The 19,046-nt window shown below is 57.5% G+C and overlaps 3 protein-coding genes across 5 annotated transcripts; 2 read left to right on the top strand and 1 right to left on the bottom strand.

The window, feature by feature from the left end:
- Positions 1-582: 582 nt before the first annotated feature.
- Positions 583-3,441, bottom strand: LOC133281524 (uncharacterized). Of its 2 annotated transcripts, none has more exons than XM_061477178.1 (7): positions 2,981-3,441; positions 2,789-2,863; positions 2,598-2,675; positions 1,654-1,707; positions 1,407-1,451; positions 1,135-1,278; positions 583-1,050 (listed from the first exon to the last, which is right to left on the bottom strand). In XM_061477178.1, the coding sequence occupies exons 1-7, from the start codon at positions 3,315-3,317 to the stop codon at positions 716-718; spliced, it is 1,068 nt and encodes a 355-aa protein (XP_061333162.1). In that variant the 5' UTR covers positions 3,318-3,441; the 3' UTR covers positions 583-715. The 2 variants fall into 2 exon arrangements, with proteins under 2 accessions (XP_061333162.1, XP_061333163.1); XM_061477179.1 differs by having other exon boundaries at positions 1,654-1,704.
- A 1,149-nt stretch (positions 3,442-4,590) lies between these two features.
- Positions 4,591-8,994, top strand: LOC133281525 (killer cell lectin-like receptor subfamily G member 1). Of its 2 annotated transcripts, none has more exons than XM_061477180.1 (6): positions 4,591-4,769; positions 5,176-5,286; positions 5,762-5,842; positions 6,423-6,571; positions 6,740-6,843; positions 8,282-8,994. In XM_061477180.1, the coding sequence occupies exons 1-6, from the start codon at positions 4,715-4,717 to the stop codon at positions 8,475-8,477; spliced, it is 696 nt and encodes a 231-aa protein (XP_061333164.1). In that variant the 5' UTR covers positions 4,591-4,714; the 3' UTR covers positions 8,478-8,994. The 2 variants fall into 2 exon arrangements, with proteins under 2 accessions (XP_061333164.1, XP_061333165.1); XM_061477181.1 differs by having other exon boundaries at positions 4,595-4,763; positions 8,282-8,991.
- A 349-nt stretch (positions 8,995-9,343) lies between these two features.
- On the top strand, positions 9,344-11,752 carry LOC133281529 (B-cell differentiation antigen CD72-like). Its single transcript, XM_061477184.1, has 3 exons — positions 9,344-9,797; positions 10,905-11,219; positions 11,331-11,752. The coding sequence occupies exons 1-3, from the start codon at positions 9,677-9,679 to the stop codon at positions 11,750-11,752; spliced, it is 858 nt and encodes a 285-aa protein (XP_061333168.1). The 5' UTR covers positions 9,344-9,676.
- Positions 11,753-19,046: the final 7,294 nt, after the last annotated feature.

Genomic DNA, 19,046 nt, shown 5'->3' with positions numbered 1-19,046 from the left:
TTCTGCAGGCAGCCAGTACATCCACCCCATCCCATAGAGGATGTGGGCACCCTGTGCAAGAGCCAGTGACCACTTTGCCAAGCACAGCGTGCCATGCCATGTCTGCAACTACTGCTGACAGTGATCTACGTCCTGAGTCCTGGGAGCAGGACAGGGCACACAACAACATGCTGCCAACTCCACGGTATCGGCTGTGACAGCACCAGCTCATGCGCTGGATGTGACCCACCAAGGACCTGGTGACCAAGAGACCACAGCTGCAACACCACTGCCTCCCCAGCATTGCCCATCATGGCCCCTTCCCTTGCAGAAGGTTAGCGTACACCATGCAGCCTGTGCTGTATGCAGTCTCCCCTGTCCTCCACGGCCCCAGGAGCATGTTCTTCAGGCTGGAGTCCTGCCCAGCTGCAGCAGGAAGACATCAGACAGTGGGGCAGGGGTGAAGAAAGTACCTCTGCGTCATGGTGCATGGCCTGGGAGTTTCTCGGAGGCTGTAAATAGCCAAGTTTCCCTTCTGCTCATCTCGAAAGTGAGAAGGGGAACATCCCCCGAGGAGGGGGAAAGAACTGGTCGATTGTCATCACTGGTACAAAACCTATTTTTAATTGTATTAAAATGTCTCTCTTCTATAAATTTCCAAAACATCCGGTGCCTCTGCTATAAAGATCTGTGGCTGTGAGTGAACTATCGTCCCTGGGTACGCGGATGGTGGTGCTCACGGTGGGATGCACCCTGTGTCAGGGAACCCCTGAGGCTTCTCTTTGTGATCTGGGGAGGTGTGGGCATCACCAGGGGAGCAGGGCACCCTGGTGCCCTCGAATAGGGGTACATGGGGCATGTAGTGGCCGAGGGTGCCTGGGTGAGTTTGTGGCCGGAGCAGGAGCTGGTGCAGAGTCTCCCCCACTTGCACCAGGCTGTGGGAGAGGAGGTGGAGGTGAGAGACGGTGTCGCTGGCCAGGCTCTCCAGCAGCGCCTGCTGTTGCCGGGATGTCTGCAGGATCTGCACCAGGAGCTGCTGCACGTTCTGGAGCAGGCCCGCCACACCGGAGCCTGTGATGAGGAGAAGCTCAGTGGCTGCAAACCCTCCCCACAGCTCCGGGAGCCCCCCGTTGGGATGCTGCAGGGAGGACCCACCGTGCAGGCTGGAGCTGGATGCCTCTTCACCCGCTGCTGGCTGCTCACTCACAGCAGCCATACCCGGGGAGCACAGGGCTGTGGTGGCCGCTGGCAGCGCTCGGCTTCCTCTTGCCATCCCCAGGGATGTCTCTGCAGGAAAACCTGCCACAACGGTTTGGCACAGAGGAAGTAACCAGAGTGCCCGCAGGAGCCCCTGCCCCCTGTCCTCATGGGCAGGACACAGCCGCTCCATGGGGCAGGGAGACTTGCTTGAAGGCACAGACACTTACCAGCCTTTTGCTCAACTCCCTCCTGCTTCAGGGCAGTGTGAAAGCCTGAAAGGAGAGCAGACACAGACTGTGAGCTGCATCTACCTCCTGCTCCAGGGCACCTGAGCACGGTGGCCAGGGCATGGTACTCACCCAGGAACGGAAGGGGAGGAAAACAGTGACGGGCGTCTGCAATGAGAACTGTATCAGACCCTGCTTGCGGGGCCAAGGGGGTTTACTGCACTGAGCAGGGCAAGGAAAGCCTTACGTGGCATGGTGTGGGAAGCGGGTGGCCCTCCAGCGACGCGGTCCCCATCCACTGCTGGGAGAGAGCAGAGAGGAGAGATGCGCCGTCTGATGGAACCTGCTGGGGGGGGTCACCACCAGCCCAGGGTCTGTCCGGTCATCCCCGCAGCCCGAATTGCCTTAGCCACAGCTCCACAGTGCCCTGCAGGGCCCCAAAGCATTTCACAAGCTAGATACAAAAGCAGGAGTCACTCACCCACCACTGCAATGCAGCCACCTCTGGGCTGGAAGGCAGCAGCGGCATAGCAGCACGCAGCAACGCTACAGAACAGACTAGGGCTGGAAGTGAAGAAGAATCCCACATCCACTTGAAACTGCAGGGGGAATTTAGGGAGACAGAAGGCGATTACCCAGTGTGGGATGCTGGCTGGGGCGCCCTCACAAATCAGATCCAGGGACATAATCTGTATCACCTCTGTGCCAAACCCCTGTGATGTGCAGTGAGAGGGATGCAGGATCTGCCCCTGGGTGGGCTGCAGGGCAGGGGAGCTGCAGCACCTCTGGCCCTCACACCCAGCCCTAACTCATCTGAAGATCTATGGTGTTACCAGGGAAGCAGGAAGCCAGGACCTGCTGGAGGAAGGGGTGTCATGCCCTGCAGTGCTATACAGCTGCCAGAGCCCCCTGGCCTCATCCTTTAGAGACCTAAAGCCATGAGGCAGCCCTCAGACTGGGTCAGAGCTGGGGAACCCCTTCTGTCCTGTCCCAGCCAACCCATCATGCTCTGGGACTGGTTTGGAGCCAAAGCCCCTGGACAGAGAAGTCCCAACACCCCTGCTGAGGGACTCGTGATGGGACCCCCAGTCCTCTAAGCCCTTCAAGCCCTCCATTCCCACCATGCTGACATGGGCTTGGGCTGGAGCCGTGGCCGTGCAGCCCGGTGCAGCGGGGCAGACCGGTACTTACGGGTCTCTGGCTCGTCCTTTACACACCGCAGCAGTGGGGACATCAACGTTCCCGGGGTGTCCCCGTCAACGTTGTGCTCTGCAGGAGGGCGAGTGGGTGCAGAAAAGAGCTTCAACAACCAGGACACAAGGGGTGCCTGACACCCCACAGCCAGGACAAGCCCCACGCCGGCTGCCTGAGCCCACAGGTACCTGGTGGCTCTGGTGAGGATAAAGAGCAGGCAGCATGGGCTGACCTGCGCTTCCCAGAGGGCAGCTTCGCCATTTCTAGAGGAAGAGGAAGAGACCGTCAGCAGACCCCGGGTGGCCGTGCAGTACCAGTGCTAACCCTGTATCCCACATTCAGCCACCCTGCCAAACCCATTTACCCATCCCGGCACTCACCTGGCATCCTGCGCTCCCCGAACACGGGCCGCCCGGCCGCCTTCCATATGCTCTTCATGGCTCGGTAGTGCGGAGGCAGGCGGTCTGAGTGGTGTCCTGCCCTCTGGCGCGTCTCCCGCTCCGAGTGGAAAGCCTGCTTCAGCGCCTTCCACTTGGAGCGGCACTGGGCGACGCTGCGCGAGTACCCGGCCGCTGCCAGCCCTTGGGATATCTCCCTCCACAGCGCCTCGTTGGGTCGCGACGTGGAAGCCATGAGCAGGGCGGCCTCCCCCGAGCCCCCCACCAGCGCCAGCAGGCTGCTGACCTCCGCTTGCGTCCAGGCTCGCCCGCGGGGCATGCTGCCAGGGCGGGGGAAGCTCGGCTCCGGCCCGGCGGCGCGGCACCCCCGAGGGTCTGCTGCGCCCGCAGCGCACCGGGACCCGCAGAGAGATCTGCACCGGGAGCCGCACCGGGAGCAGCACCGGGAGCAGCAACGGGAACAGCACCGGGAGCAGCAACGGGAGCAGCACCGGGAGCCGCACCGGGAACCTTCCCGGGGGCTGCACCGGGAGCTGCACCCGAAGCAGCACCAGAGCCGCTCCGAGCGTCCCTGCGCTGCACCGGGCGCCGCACCGGGAGCTGCCGGGAAGCCGCACGGAGCATGTGCAGCGCCGGGAGGAGCCGCTGGGAAACGTAGTCCCGGCCGCGCTATCCAGCGCATCGCCGTCCGGCTGGGCGCAGGGGCCGTGGTCCGAGCCTGCCCGGCTGCAGCGGTGCTGTCCCCCGGGTGGGACTCTCCCGCGGCTGGGGGACCCTGCCCTCCCCCCCATGGCCATCACGGCAGCACTCAAGGCTCTGGGATGGGGTGGAGAACCCCAGTGTCCCGCTTTCCAGGGCTGGGCTGCAAACAAGGCAGCAGGAACCATGTGTGAGAGCAAACACCCCGCGGCCTTGCTACTTTCGGAGTGCGGAGCGTGGGATGCAGAAAGAGCCCTGCTCCCCAAGGATGCACAGCCCCGCGGGGCAGATAGGCTGAGCACTGGGGGGCTGTGGCTGTCCCAACATTGTGGTGGGGAGCACAAGAATCTAGCTGACCTTTAAAGGCCCCTTCTAACCCGAAACCATGCTGTGACCTTTCAGTTCTTAGAAGTGGCCCTATAAGGAGGATGGGGAGAAACTTTCTCACATGGCCTGTTGCAATAGGACTGGGGGTGATGGTTTTGAACTGGAAGAGGGCAGATTCAGGCTGGATGTGAGGAAGGAATCCTTTGCAAAGACGGTGTAAAACACTGGCACAGGTTGCCCAGAGGGGTGGTGGATGCCCCATCCCTGGAGGCATTCGAGGCCAGCTTGGATGGTTCTGGACAACCTGATCTAATTGAAGATGTCCCTGCTCATTGCAGGGGGTTGGACTAGGTGAGCTTTGAAGGTCCCTTCCAACCCAAATGACTCTGATTCTATTCTACAGTCCCATGTCTGAGCTAGCAGCCATCCCCTCAGCTCCCTGCCCCACAGTGTGGGTGCAGGGTTCCCTCATGCAGGGAATGTCTGGGTGCCAGCCTCGTGGGGCTTCCCCTTCCCCCAGTCGGTCACTGTCATCACTGTGACCCCCCCAGGGTTCTGTCCCAGGTGGTGCCCCTGGGGACCCCACCAGGAAGTGACACTTTCCATTTCACGTCACAGCCAGCTGCCAAAAGCGGCTGGGAAGGGGTTGCTTCTTCGCCTGTGGGTGCAGAGCAAGAGACTGAGGGAGGGATGGACGAGGGGGTCACGTACGCTGATCTGCGCTTGCCTCCCACCCCAGGTAATGGTGAGCTGCTCCCAGTCCCTGGCACCATGGAGGGTCCCCTGCCCTTCTGCAGCCCCTTGCCTTCTCTGGGACCATTCCCCTGACCCCCTCTTCTGGGAACCCTCTCGCAGACAGCTCTTCTCCAGCACTGTTGCACTCTGCTTGCTCATGGGGCAGGGGACAGGAGGAACTCAAGGTCAGGGGGTGCTCACTGCACCCCACTCTGCTCTACCTGCCTCATGCCAAGCACTGTCTGCAGCAAGACACTAATAGGATCAAGGTGCTGCAAACGGGCTCTCCCTCAGTTTTCCTGGGTTCCCCAACTGCCTCCTGAGACCCTGACCAGGGTTCACAGACATCTCCTGGCTGGAGGTGTCCCCACCGCTCCAACAAAGCCCCCAGAGTCGAGGTTAACTCTGTTTTTCAGCTCCCCAGCAGACCGTGCGGCTGCCCTGGTGCTGGGCTGCCCTCAGCCTGGCTGTCCTCTCCCTGCTGCTTCTGCTGGCACAAATCATCCTCATCAGCTTGAGCTTCCACTGTGAGTACCTGCTTGTGCCTGGAGCTCTCTGGTCGGGGTGGTGGGGTTGGCACCATGGGGACCATGTACCAACAGACAGAGCTCATGTCCCAAGCATCCTCCTGCTTGGGGCTGAGGGTGTTGCAGGTTCTGGGGCAAGCAGGAAAGTTGGTGAAGCAAGACTGTGCCTTCCTGGCTGGGAGAGGAAGGCGGTGGAACGGCGTGGGCTTGGGGACTGTGTCAGGACATCCTGCTCCATCACATGGCAGTGACATGAAGACAGGAGGGAGAGTGGTGACACTGAAACCGAAAGAAGCACTTTCCCCGAAAGCCTGTTCTGTGATGGGCTCCCAGGCACAGCAAAACCCACAAGGAGATTGTCGAGCTTGGCTGGCAGGTCACCTAAAGGGGGTTGTCCCATGGGAGAGGCCACTTGGTGCTGCTGGGAACAGGAGCACAGGGTTGGCAGTGGCACTCTTTTATTCTTCTTCTGTAGATTTAGGACAACAGGCGAGCTGCACCTGTGGTGCCTGGAGCGGGGAGGAGAGCCCCAGCTATGGGCGACAGATGCAGCGAGGTAGGAAAACCTGGTGGGCTCCTGTGTGAGGCTTGGAGAGGGTTTGGAGGGGGCTTGGGTGTTCTTTTCAGTAGTCAGGACCTGTCCCTGCTCCAGAATGTGCCTCCCACCAGTCTTCCTTCACCCTTACTGCCTCTCCCCTGGCTCATACCATGGTGCTGCTAACAGGCTGCCCTGATGGGATCCTTTGGAAGAGATGGCCCCAGCATGGCTCTGCATTGCCCGGGCACTCCACCAGCACCAAGATCATGTTTTCCATGTGCTGGATGGCACTGGGGGCTGTCTTTCAACCAGTCTCTGGTGAAGCTGAAATCTTGACTGCTTTCCCTGTGCTTTGCAAATGATGTTTATATCACCACCCCAAACCTGGAGCTCCCTTCGCTAACCCATCTGCCCGATACTATCACCTTCATGTAACCAGCCTGTTGCACTGGATGCGGGAGCTGGGCTCCAGAGCATGGGCAAGCAGAGGGTCCTCTCCAAGGGGTATCCATAGAAGTACATTGGGTTGGTTGATACTCTGGCTGCCCCTTGTCACTGTCCTGTGCCTTGGGCTGCAAGCTGTGTTTCTGGTGTGCAGGGCGATGCCAGTTCTGCCCAGCTGGCTGGCTCTGGGATGCGGGGCAGTGCTACTACTTCTCCTTCACCAAGAAGAGCTGGGAGCAGAGCAGAGAGGACTGCTGCTCCAGAGGGGCACAGCTGGTCACCATCCGAGCCAACACCACCCTGGTGAGCGTACCCATCTCAGCTCCCTGGCTCTGACCCTCATGCCCAAAGCCTAGCTAAGCCTCCAGATAGAGAGCTGGAGGTGCTGTGTCTTTACTCTGCAACCCCCATCACTGGGAGGGGCCTGGGTTTTCCCCCCAGGTAGCTCATGCAGGTCCTCTCTTGTGCTAGGCTTTCCTGATGCGCACAGCCAACACAGAGGTCTTCCACGTGGGGCTGAAGCGGGATGGCTCCAGGTCTGACTGGAAGTGGCTGGATGGCACTGCACTGAAGGGGTGAGGCTCCCTGCTTGTCCCTAGCCAGGGATGCTGAGGAGGTGATGGGGAGACAGGCAGCCCACTTACATGTGAGGATGTTGTCAGGGTCCAGTTGGAGAAAAAACCCAGTGCCAGACCATGTTTCATGTCATGATCCCAAGATTGAAATTAAGACACAAATGAGGTCAAGTACCATAACTGGACACTTTGTTTATTACAAATTTCAAAAAGAGAGTTATAAAAAAGGGAAATTGTTGTAATAAAGGGGGTAATGATAGAACAGATTGGGGAAAAAAGTGGAAAATGAAGGAAGGATTCGGGGTGCAGAGAGAGAGAGGAAGAGAGAGAGTCGCCACCATGGATCCAATGGTGTCCCAGGGATCCGTTGACATCATCATTGGTGGTGGAAGTTCTTCGGGGTTTGTAGTCGGTATCGGAGCAGAGTGTTCCCCAAGAGTCCATTGGAGCTGGGTGTCCTTGTGGAGGCATCCTTCTTGAGACCCCTTGAAAGTACCCCATGGAGTGTGTCTCATGGCGATGTCTCATGGAGGGTGCCCCTCAGGATCCATAGTACTCATCGATGGACAGTGTACTCACGGAGGTGTCCTTCTGGAGCTATCCTCATGGTAATGGCTCGCTGGTGATGTGGCTCCTGGTGATGTGTCTCTTGGTGGTTACCTTTTCCCCTTTGTCAGGAGTTGGGGGGAGTACCTCTGTTCATGTCACATATTACATATTCCTGGTGGACCAGTTTCCCTGGTCTTGCAGCCAGCTCTTTGACACACATGTGTCTGCAGCGATCCTTGGGATAGTAGCTCACACCAGTCCTCAAAGTAATGGATGGAAGAGTCTTAGCTCTTTCCCACTTATCCCTCAGGCAATGGGTGGTCGAGTTCCAGTTCAGCTTCTCACACCCTTCTCCCAGGCAATGGATATTGGAGTCTTATCTCAACTCCTCCCACTCATCTCTGAGACAGGAGATAGGTGAATTTCCAGCTCAGTTTCTCAGACCCGTCTTTGATACAGTGGGCAGTGGAGTCTGATTTCAGATCAGTCTCTCACAGATGTGCTCCACATTTTGGCTGTCTCTTGTCTTCTGAGGGCTGCACTGGGAAGGGATGGTGCCCACATCCCACCTGGGTGAGGAGCTGGGATGGCTCCCTCAAACCAGGTTCTCAGGCTTTTCTTAGTGCAGCTGGTGCTGAGTCCTGCCAGGAAGGACCTGGGGGTGCTGTGTGCATGATGGGGATGGGAGCTGCATGTCAAACAGGCATGGGTAGGGTCGGGAGGATCAGAGCATGTGTCTTAATTAAGCAGAGGGTGTCAGGGCACAGTGCTCCCTGGAGAGGGTGAGCTTTGCCCCCATAGTATCCCTGATCACTGTCCTGAGGAGCTGCTGATGATAGAACCCCAGTCCTTCCTGTCCATCCCATCTCTGCCCTCTCTCTCCCTGCAGGCTCTTCCCAATCCATCGCTCCACCAGCTCCTTCCTGGCCTGCGGCAGGGTGTCAGGGCTGGGGCTGTCAGGTGGTCTGTGTGGGGAAGCCCTGGGCTGGGTTTGTGAGCAGCGCGCATCCACCCTGCAGTGGGTCCGGTCCTCGCCACCCACCCTCCTCTGGGGAAACACCACCTACACCTGCATTGGCCCCTGATGACCATGGGGACCTCCAGCCTGTCCCATCCCAATGCACAGGCATCCTTTGGTGCTGCTGCTTCCTCATTCAGACGCTTCACCCCGCTGGATCTCTGCAATTTGCCAATAAATCCTGGCACTTGAATGCTGTGGCTGGTTTTGGGGGATGAGGGCGGTGGGATGGAGGTGCATCCTCTGGTGCCCAGACCCAATCGCATTGCTGCTGGGTGGGAAACAGCACTGGAAGAAGTGGCATCGATCTGAGCACCCTCATGTCCTGGGGGCAGCCTGGAAAAGCTCCTGTGCAGGCTGGAGCAGATCCCTGCAAAGCTCCGGGCTTTTGGTTGTGGTGGTGGCTGTCCAGGGTTTATTCTGCTTCGGTAAGCATCCCTGGTCACATGGAGGGCTGGGCAGGAGCTTGTCCGCTGGTTCACATCCAGTCTGAGGAGGTCACAGCAAATGCCCTCACTTTGCCTTGAGGCTGGGTGATGAGTGAGAGTCTAAAAGGTCTACAGGGTCTTGGTTTGGAGGGGCTTGGCCCTGGGGGCTATTACGGTTTTGATATAGACCACATGGGTTGTGCCAGCAGCATGCAGCTCCAGCATGGACATCCCTGGGAATCTGTCCTGAGAAATGTTGAGGGCAGAACTCCACAGTCACTGCAGAGTGCCTCCAAGCGGGAGATGGGAAGGTGCTGCATGGGGCCGCGCGGCCCTGGAGTGCCCAGCAGACACCGGCTCCTGGGGCTCCTCACAGCCTGTGGGGACATGGGGGCAGAGTGCGCTGCCTGGGAGGAGCTGGTTCAGCCCCACGCACTGCACAGCAAGAGCAGCCTCAGGAAAAAAAAACATTTGCAAATAAAAACGCTTCTGCTTTTCTGATCGAGAGGTGTCTCCACCCCACGGGGGGTTGGCCAGGGCAAGGCAGCAGCGAGCCCTCACTCTGCTGCTGCCTGGGGCGCCTGCAAGCATGGCCCAGAGCGTGGTCTACGCCGACCTGAAGTTCGCAGCATCCCCGCCGCTGGCCGTGCCCTCCTGCCCCGCAGCCCCCGATGAGGACGACAGCCCCTACGAGAACGTGCTGCTGGGGACGGTGCCTGCAGAGCAGAGCCCAGGTCAGAGCCCGGCCACCGACACGAGGATGCTGAGGCGCAGGGTGGGCAGCGGGGGGCGGCAGTGGGACCATGGGTGATGCTGTGCTCACAGCTCAGCTCATCTCATGTCACCTCTTGCAGGGCGATGGCCCCGGCGCTGGCGTGTCCCCATGGGGCCGCTGGCCACCAGCCTGCTGGTGCTGCTGGTGCTGCTGGTGGTGGGCACCGTGGCCCTGGGGACCTGCTGTGAGTCTGGGTGAGGGCTGTGGGGTGGGGGGAGATGAAGGGTAGCACCCGGAGTGGGTGCTATCCACTCGCTGGGGACTTGCTGTGAGTGTCTGGGAACTACCCAGGTCCTGGGGACCTGCCGTGAGGCTGGGCTAGGTCTGGGATGCTGGGGGTTGTTGGGTCCAAGGGGTGCTGGGGACTGATGATCTGAGGCTGGCATTGCTTTTGGCTTGGCCAGCCTGAGCTCCCTTGTCTGCCTGCATTGCTTTTCCTGTGCCTACCACTGCTTCTTACTGCCTATCATAGAGTCACAGCATCATAGAATGGTTTGGGTCAGGAAAGGACTTTAAAGCTCATCCAGTTCCACCCCCCCTGCTATGGGCAGGGACACCTCACACTAAACCATGTCACCCAAGGCTCTGTTCAACCTGGCCTTGTACACCGCCAGGGATGGAGCGTTCAGAACTTCCTTGGGCAGCCTGTTCCCAGCACCTCATCACCCTCACTGCTTCCCACTGGCTCAGACTGCTTCCACTGCTTTCCTATTGCCTCCCATTCCTTCCCACTCCTTTCCCGTTGCCGCCCACTGCCTTCTCATTGCCTCCCACTGCCACAAATTGCCTCCCACAGCCTCACCATTACTTCCCACTGCCTTTCCACTACCTTTCCACTGCCTTCAATGTCTCCCACTGCTTTCAGCTTCCTTAATATTGCTTCCAAATACATTCACACTGCCTTCTCATTGCTTAACTGCTCAGTGCCTCTCATTGCCTTCCTTTTACCTCCCATTGCCTCCAAACGCCTTCCCATTGGCTCCCACTGGCACCCATTGCCTCCCTTCCACTTAACCACCACAGACCATTCCCTTCCCTTCCCTTCCCTTCCCTTCCCTTCCCTTCCCTTCCCTTCCCTTCCCTTCCCTTCCCTTCCCTTCCCTTCCCTTCCCTTCCCTTCCCTTCCCTTCCCTTCCCTTTCCCTTCCCGCTGACACCCCAGGACAGTCTCTGCCCACATCCCGACACTCTCATCCCATGTCCCTCGCCATGGCCGTGGGCGCACGGGTCGGTCGCTGCTGCCCGTGCCCGGGCTGTGCCAGCGCCGTGCCCATCCCTGTGCCTGTGCCCAGACTGGCAGGTCACCCGCAGCCTGCGGGACGCCTCCCGGGAGCACGCGGCCGAGCAGGGCCGCCTGGAGCAGGAGCTGAGCGCCCGGGAGCAGCGCCTGGAGCAGACGCGGCTGGAGCTGGTGAGGGCCAGAGCGGAGCTGGGGCGTGCGTGGTGGGACGGCAACAGGAGCCGAGCGGAGCTGGAGCTGCGGGACGCGGAGCTGGGGCGCGCCAGGCAGGAGCTGGCCGAGCTGCACAGGGATGTGCAGCGCCTGCAGGGAGAGCTCAACAGCAGCCAGAGCACCGTGGCCAGCCTGCGCGCCTGCCTGAACACAGGTAGGGCCGTGCTGGGCTGCGGGACGGGCAGGGATGCTGCCGGGGAGACGAGGGGCTGATCCCGGCCAGGACGGGCCCCCCGAGCATCCTGAGCCGTGCCCCTGTCCCCAGAGTGCTGCCCCTCGGGCTGGGTGCTCTACAGGGGCAAGTGCCTCTTCATCTCCGTGGAGAGCAAGACGTGGAGGGACAGCCGTCAGTACTGCCAAAGGATGTCTGCTCAGCTGCTGGTCCAAGGCGACTGGCCAGCGTGGACAACGCCGGTACAGAGCAGAGGGGCTGCAGCACCCCAGGGCTGGGGGCAATGCTGGGGCGGGCAGATCCAGCAGCAGCAGCGCTGCGGAGGTGCTGGGGGCCACCACCAGACCTGGGACTCTCGGGCACCCAGTGGGCTCTGGGCAAGGGCAGGCGGTCAACAGCTTCTCTCCCCCCAACTCTTTGAGCAGGGGAATGGTGCCGTGTACTGGGTCGGGGAGAGATACAAAAGTCATCTCGATTCACGTGAGGACACGTATAGATGGCAATATAAAGAGTAAGTTGTTCCATCTCGGCCACCTGCATCTCTCGCAGCTTCACCAGCCACGGGGAAATGCGGTGGGCACTGCCCTGGCGTCTGTCCTTGACATGTGACTGATGCTTGAACGAGGGCAGTGGCCGGATCCTCCTGGCCAGGCTAAGGGACCCTGAGGCTGCAGCTGTGTGGGGTACAGCATGGTGGCAGCAGGCTGAGAGCATGGTGATGGCACCTCTCACGTGTGCCCTCCCTTCTTGCAACAGAAGTTGGACCTGTCCAGGAATATCCTATGGTAAGATGGAAAGATTCTACTGCTCAAGAAAATGGCCATGGATCTGTGAGAAGCTGCCAGATGTGAGAAGCACGTTCAAGACCGTCCCTCCTCTCCCTGCCAAGTGGTAACTCTGGAACACCATCTCCACCATACATCTGAGTGACTGGAGCTCAGGGTGCACAGCAGAGACACCTTTTAACTCCTGCACAGCCACATCCCTGTGTACTGTTGTCTCCAAAGCTATTGCACTGCAAAGCTATTTTAAAGGTATACGGATTCATAGAATCATAGAATGGTTTGGGTTGGAAAGCACCTTAAGATCATCCAGTTGCAACCGTCTGCCATGGGCAGGGTCACTTCACCCTAGACCTTGTTGCCCAAGGCTCTGTCCAACCTGGCCTTGAACACTGCCAGGGATGGAGCATTCACAACTTCCTGGGGCAAACCATTCCAGTGCCTCACCACCCTTACTACAGTAAAGAACTTCCTTGTGCCTAACCTGACCTTCTCCTGTTTCACTTTTAACCCATTACCCCTTGTCCTATCACTACAGTCTCTAATGAGGAGTCCCTCCCCAGCATCCCTATAGGCCCCCTTCAGATACTCGAAGGCTGCTATGAGGTCTCCACACAGCTTCTCTTCTCCAGGCTGAGCAGCCCCAACTTTCTCAGCCTGTCTTCATATGGGAGTTGCTCCAGTCCCCTGATCATCCTCATGGCCCTTCTCTGGACTTGTTCCAACAGTTCCATGTCCTTTTTATGTTGAGGACAGCAGAACCGCACACAATACTCCAGGGGAGGCCTCACAAGAGCAGAGCAGAGGGGCAGGATCACCTTTGACCTGCTGGTCACGCTTCTTTTGATGCGGCCTAGGATACAGTTGGCTTTCTGGGCTGCAAGCGCACACTGAAGCTGGCTCATGTTCATTTTCTCATCCACCAACACCCCCAAGTCGTTCTTCATAGGGCTGCTCTGAATCTCTTCTCTGCCCAACCTGTAGCTGTGCCTGGGATTGCTCTGACCCAGGTGTAGGACTTTGCACTTGGCATGGTTAAACTTCATGAGGTTGGCATCAGCCCACCTCACAAGCGTGTCGAGGTCCCTCTGGATGGCATTCCTTCCCTCCAGCGTATCAACCGAACCACACAGCTTGGTGTCATCGGCAAACTTGCTGAGGGCGCACTCAATCCCACTGTCCATGTCAGCGACAAAGATGTTGAACAGGACCTGTCCCAACACTGATCCCCCAGGGACACCACTCGTTACTGGTCTCCAGCCGGACATTGAGCCATTGACCACAACTCTTTGTGTGCGGCCATCCAGCCAGTTCTTTATTCACCGAGTGGTCCATCCATCAAATTGATGTCTCTCCAGTTTAGAGACAAGGATGTCGTGTGGGACAGTGTCGAACACTTTGTACAAGTCCAGGTAGATGACATCAACTGCTCTACCCCTGTCCATCAGTTCTGTAGCCCCATCATAGAAGGCCACCAAGTTGGTCCGGCAGGATTTCCCCTTAGTGAAGCCATGCTGGCTGTCACCAAGCACCTTGTTGTTTTTCATGTGCCTTAGCATGCCTTCCAGGAGAATCTGCTCCAGGATTTTGCCAGGCACAGAGGTGAGACTGACTGGTCTGTAGTTCCCCGGGTCATCCCTTTTTCCCTTCTCGAAAATGGGGGTTATATTTCCCTTTTTCCAGTCATCGGGAACTTCACCTTACTGCCATGATTTTTGAAATATGATGGCCACTGGCTTAGCAACTTCATTTGCCAGCTCTTTCAGGACCCACGGATGGATCTCATCAGGTCCCATGGACTTGTGCACGTTCAGGTTTTTAAGGTGGTCTCGAACCAGATCCTCTCCTACACTGGGCCTGAGGTCTTCATTCTCACAGTCCCTGTGTCTGCCTTCCAAGACTTGGGTGGTGTGGTCCGAGCCTTTGCCAGTGAAGACCAAGGTAAAGAAGTCATTCAGAACCTCAGCCTTCTTCAAATCCAGGGTAGCCAGTTCTTCCGAGAGCTTCTGGAGGGGGCCTACATTGTCCCTAGTCTATCTTTTATTCACTGTGTACCTGTAGAATCCCTTCCTTTTATCCTTAACATCCCTAGACAAGTTTAATTCTAACTGGGCCTTAGCTTTCCTAACCTGGTCCCTAGCTTCTCGGACAACATCCCTGTGTTCTTCCCATGCCACCTGTTCTTGCCTCCACGTTTTATAAGCCTATTTTTTCATTTGAATTTTCCTCAGGAGCTCCTTATCCATCCAAGGAGGTCTCCTGGCCCTCCTGCTGCACTTCCTTGTAGTTGGGATGCAACACTCCTGAGACTGTAGCAGGTGATCCTTGAATATGAACCAACAGTCTTGGGCCCCCCTGCCTTATAGGGCTATATCCCATGGAACCTTACTAAGCAGGTTCCTGAAGAGGCCAAAGTCTGCTCTCTTGAATTCCATGGCAGTGAGCTTGCTGCACGCTCTTCTCACCGTCCTGAGGATCTTGAACTCGACCATCTCGTGGTCGCTGCATCCAAGGCTGCCCTGGAGAGTCACATTTCCAACCAGCCGTTCCCTGTTGGTGAGCACGAGGTCAAGCATGGCACCTCTCCTTGCCAGCTCCTCTGTTACTTGCAGAAGGAAGTTGTCTTCCACACAATCGAGGAACCTTCTGGATTGCTTGTGCCAGGCTGTACCGTCCCTCCAACAGATATTGGTGGTTGAAGTCCCCCATGAGAACAAGGGCCTGTGAGTGTGAGGCTTTTCCTATCTGTCTATAGAGTGCTTCATCCACACAGTCCTCTTGATCAGGTGGTCTGTAACAGATCCCCACAGTAATGTCCCCTGTAGCTGTTCTCCCTTTAACCCTGACCCACAGACTCTCTGTTAACTGCTCCCTCTCCCCAGCCAAAGTTCCATACTCTCCAGCTTATCCCTAACATAAATGGCAACTTCCCCTCCCCGCCTGCCGGGCCTGTCTTTTCTACAGAGCCTGTAGCCTTCCATTCCAACACTCCAGTTGTAGGAGCCATCCCACCATGTTTCTGTGATGCCTGTTATATCCCCATAGATGTGCACACATCTCTAATTCCTCTTGTTTGTTCCCCATGCTATGGGCGTTTGTATAGAGGCATCTGAGCCGAGCTCCAAATGAAGCTGGCTCATTGGCTGGAGCAGCTGGAATATATCTACATTGCTCTGAGCTTTTATTATAGGTTCTGGCAACTGACTGGGTGTGTTGGGATGGAATGATGCCCCCCTCTCCCAACACATCTAGTTTAAAGCATCTTTGACCAGTCTGGCAAGCTTCCTACCAAAACTGCTCTTCCCCTTCTCTTACCAGAGCAGCTCCACCAGCCCCCAGTAGACCTGGCCTACAAACTTGGGTCCCTTGTTCAAGACACCCAAACCCCTGACACCACCCTTTTAACCATTTATTAACCTGGCTAATCCTTCTAGCTTTTTTTAGGTCCTCCCCTTTATCCTGAAGAAATGATGAAAAGACTGTCTGAGCTCCAGAGCCCCCAACCACCTCTCCCAGGGCTCTGTAGTCCTTCTTTCCATGCTCCTGCTATCTCTATCCCTATCACCCACATGGATCACTAGAAGTGGGTAATAGTGGGACTTACTAGGGCAGGCAGCCTCTCAGCAACATCCCTGATCCGTGCCCCAGGTAGGCAACACATCTTCCTTGAGACTGGGTCAGGCCGACAGATCAGTGCTTCTGTCCCTTTCAAAGTAGTCCCTACTACTATGACCCGCCTCTCTTTCCTGGCAGCACAAGTAGGGATCTTTTTTACCAGTGCACCAGCCGGTTGTTCATGGTGCGAGTGCATTTCCTCTTGAGCCCCCTGCAGGACAGCAGAGCGGTTCTGGGTGGGGACAACAGATTTTAGGAGGAAGCCCCTTGCTTTTAGTTGTACTCTTCCTCATTTTTTTGTTGTTAGGACCTTCAAATGACTGCCCTGATTTTTTCTAATGTGGAGGACAGACTGGGACAGGTCTGCATTTCACAACAAGGCTTACAGAAAAGAGACTGTATTTCCGTGTTCTATACTCATGCTCATGCTTACATCCCCAGCCCCTGCCCTTCAGCCCTGGACCCAGGGAGGGGACACCAGTAATGAGCCCTGCTTACCTCTGCTGCCTTTTGCTGAGGGCGGTTAGAGAGGTGTCTCTTGCACCTTGTGAAAGCGGGTATGTGGCGCCATTGGTGTCACCAGATGGCCCCCTTCAAGGAATGCTTTGGTTTTACTGGCTGCCCCTTTCCTCTGTCACTGGCTGCTGCTGGCTCCTGTCCTACCCTTTCTCCTCTCCATCACCTGCCTTTGGCCACAGCCTGTCCCAGGGCTGACCTTTGTTCTCCCAGTCAGAGAACAGCCCGGATCTGAATAAGACTGTGGAGCACGTCCTCCTGGCCATGCAGTGCTCCAGGCCCAGGGAGGACATATTGGTGGATGGGGAAAGCCGGGCAGGATTTACCAAGAGCAAGTCATGCCTGTCCAACCTACCTGTGTGGTGGGAATACTGGGCTGGGTTCAAGAGGAGAGCAATGGGGGAAGTTTACCATGAACCTCTGATGTCTAGGACATGGTTTCCTATAGTCTACTTGCTGGCAGAGTGGAGAGATGTGACCAGGAGAGGAGAAGAAGGAAGGTGGAAACCTGCGTGGCAGGAGGGCTGCAAGGGGTGTCAGCATCACCTTTTCCAGCTGCAACATCCCTGTGGGGTGGAGCCTGGGGCTGGTGCTCCTTGAAGCCTTCACCAGTGCCTGGAATGATGGGATGGGGATGGTCTCAGCCAGCTGGGTGGCAATATCAAACTGGGCAGTAATGGGTATACCGGAGGGCAGGACTGGTGTTCAGAGGGGCCTGAAGGAACACGGATGGAGCCAGCTGATGTCGGATGGGGGAAAGGGTGAGTCCTCCCACTGGGAAGGAAGGAGAAACCTGACTTGTCAAGATGGGCAAGGAATCAGCCATGTTGAACAGGCCTGGGGACCCATGAGCTATAGGCTAGACAGCAGCATGTCCTTATGGTGGCAGAGCCCAACGACACTGTGGGCTGTGTGGCTGGAGCTCAGGGCTCCAGGGGCAGGGAGCCTGCTCCTATCTGGGCACCAGGGAAAGTATGAGTTCCCCAGGATACGCCAGGCATGGCAAGTCCTTGTTTTGCACGCTGGCTGAGATTGCAAGGGACCTCCTGCAATCCTGTCCCCACCTCCGAGCCTCACCGTGCCTTGGGCTGGCTCCATCAGCCTCCTTCCACACCTCTTCCCCTGGGAGCTGCTCACATTCAGCTTAGCAAAGGGGTCCCTAACTCATCCTCCCCCTGCAGAAATGCTGAGTGACACAGGGAGGGTCACCCCTGCCCCCGGCTCCCCCCACAACCAGGGTGGGGACAGAGCTCCCTCATCACCCCCCTTGGCACCTCAGATCCCACCATGATCTTAGGGATATTTCTCCCATGGTGGCAAGAGTGTCCCCTTTCCCCAGTGTTCCCATGCCTCTCCAGTGCTTCCCCCTGTCTCCCACTGTTTCAAGGCTCCTTGCTGCACTCCCATTTCCCCCATGGCCATGGGGCTCCCTTCTCCAACCCCTGTGGTCTCAGGAATCATCAGTGCCTTTTCCTCCTGTAGTCTCAGGGTTCCCCCATACACCCCACAGGGTCTCAGGGCTCCACAGCAGTTTCTCCATGCTGAAGGCACTGCTGCCTGCATCCTCCCTAGGCAAGGCCCAGCCCAAAGACCTGGGCAGGTGATGGAGGCAGGATGAAGGGCAGGATGGGAGCTGCCAGTGCTGAGAAAAGGAACAGACAGTAAATCCAAAGGACTCCTTGAGGAGGAGAGGTCAGGGACATCTCTGGCATTGTCATCCCCCAGCTCCAAGAAGATGCAAACGCCACATCTAGCACCAGTGCATGCTGGCCACCTTGGGGAGCACAGAAGGCAGGAGCTGGGCTCTGTATCAGTCTTGGATTACTGTGAGCTGTGCTGGCACAGGAACACTCGGAGGAACGGTGCAAGGTGGTATAAGTGTAAGCTTGAGTGTGAGAGAGGGGAATAAGGTCTATTTCCATGAGTCTACTTTAAAATACAGACACCCTTTCCCAGCGCTTTGCAATGCGTGCACAGGGGGAGGGTCTCAGGGTGCATCCTCAGCTCCTGTCTCCATGTGCTGTGACCAAGTGTACAGTCAGTTCTTCACTAGGAGAGGATGGAGAGTCTCAGATGCTCTGCTGAGCTTCAGGAATTGCTCACAGATCCACTGGTACATTATCCGTCAGTTTGAAGTCTGCCTTTTCCCCTTATATGACAGCGGGCACCTAAGAAGATAAGATAAAACAAGATCTAAGATAGCTTGCATAGGAGAGAGGGCATGTCTCAGAGGAGCAGCAGCAGTATCCTCACTGTGGATGCCTCTTCCCGGTGCCATTGGGGCAGGCAGGAGAGTCTGAGGAAGGGCCATATTCCTTCCTCCCAGCCTCCTGCTGCGTCACTTGAAGATCTGGCAGTGCACAATGTGGGAGCAGGGCTCTGACAGGGACCCTGCCTTGGGGAACCACTTGTTGGAGCATCTCCCCACTGCAGGTGAAATGGCAACTTCTGTCTATGGCTAAAGGGCAGATGTTGGTGTCAAGGACTGCACCTACAAGTAGAGCTGTTGGCTGTCCTGCCATACAACAGTGCTCTACACATCAGAAGAAAATGGCACAACAACCCAATCCCAGAGACAGGATGGATGCCAGGGCAGTGCCCAGCACGTCTACCCATCGCGTGCTCCCGGGAGGCGTCCCGCAGGCTGCGGGTGACCTGCCAGTCTGGGCACAGGCACAGGGATGGGCACGGCGCTGGCACAGCCCGGGCACGGGCAGCAGCGACCGACCCGTGCGCCCACGGCCATGGCGAGGGACATGGGATGAGAGTGTCGGGATGTGGGCAGAGACTGTCCTGGGGTGCCAGCGGGAAGAGAAGGGAAGGGAAGGGTCTATGGTGGTAAGTGGAAGGCTTTTGGGTGCCGGTGGGAGCCAATGGGAAGGCGTTTGGAGGCAAT

This window comes from Pezoporus flaviventris, unplaced genomic scaffold (assembly GCF_033815535.1).
Source record: "Pezoporus flaviventris isolate CSIRO_AGI_PZ_B2104156 unplaced genomic scaffold, CSIRO_AGI_Pfla_v1 ptg000100l, whole genome shotgun sequence".
Lineage (NCBI taxonomy): Eukaryota > Metazoa > Chordata > Aves > Psittaciformes > Psittacidae > Pezoporus > Pezoporus flaviventris.
Note: the sequence above shows the minus strand (reverse complement) of the source record. Positions and strands in the feature narration are given on the sequence as shown.

Bases quoted from the DNA above. Each gene is read 5' to 3' on its own strand.
- LOC133281524 (XM_061477178.1), bottom strand. From the start codon at position 3,317: ATGCCCCGCGGGCGAGCCTGGACGCAAGCGGAGGTCAGCAGCCTGCTG. The intron at 2,864-2,980 runs GTGAGTGCCGGG...CTCTTCCTCTAG, and splicing joins CGGGGAGCGCAGGATGCCAG to AAATGGCGAAGCTGCCCTCT. The intron at 1,279-1,406 runs GTAAGTGTCTGT...CCGTTGTGGCAG, and splicing joins GGGAGTTGAGCAAAAGGCTG to GTTTTCCTGCAGAGACATCC.
- LOC133281525 (XM_061477180.1), top strand. From the start codon at position 4,715: ATGGACGAGGGGGTCACGTACGCTGATCTGCGCTTGCCTCCCACCCCA. The intron at 5,843-6,422 runs GTAGGAAAACCT...TCTGGTGTGCAG, and splicing joins TGGGCGACAGATGCAGCGAG to GGCGATGCCAGTTCTGCCCA. The intron at 6,844-8,281 runs GTGAGGCTCCCT...CTCTCCCTGCAG, and splicing joins GATGGCACTGCACTGAAGGG to GCTCTTCCCAATCCATCGCT.
- LOC133281529 (XM_061477184.1), top strand. From the start codon at position 9,677: ATGTCACCTCTTGCAGGGCGATGGCCCCGGCGCTGGCGTGTCCCCATG. The intron at 9,798-10,904 runs GTGAGTCTGGGT...GCCTGTGCCCAG, and splicing joins CGTGGCCCTGGGGACCTGCT to ACTGGCAGGTCACCCGCAGC. The intron at 11,220-11,330 runs GTAGGGCCGTGC...CCCTGTCCCCAG, and splicing joins GCGCGCCTGCCTGAACACAG to AGTGCTGCCCCTCGGGCTGG.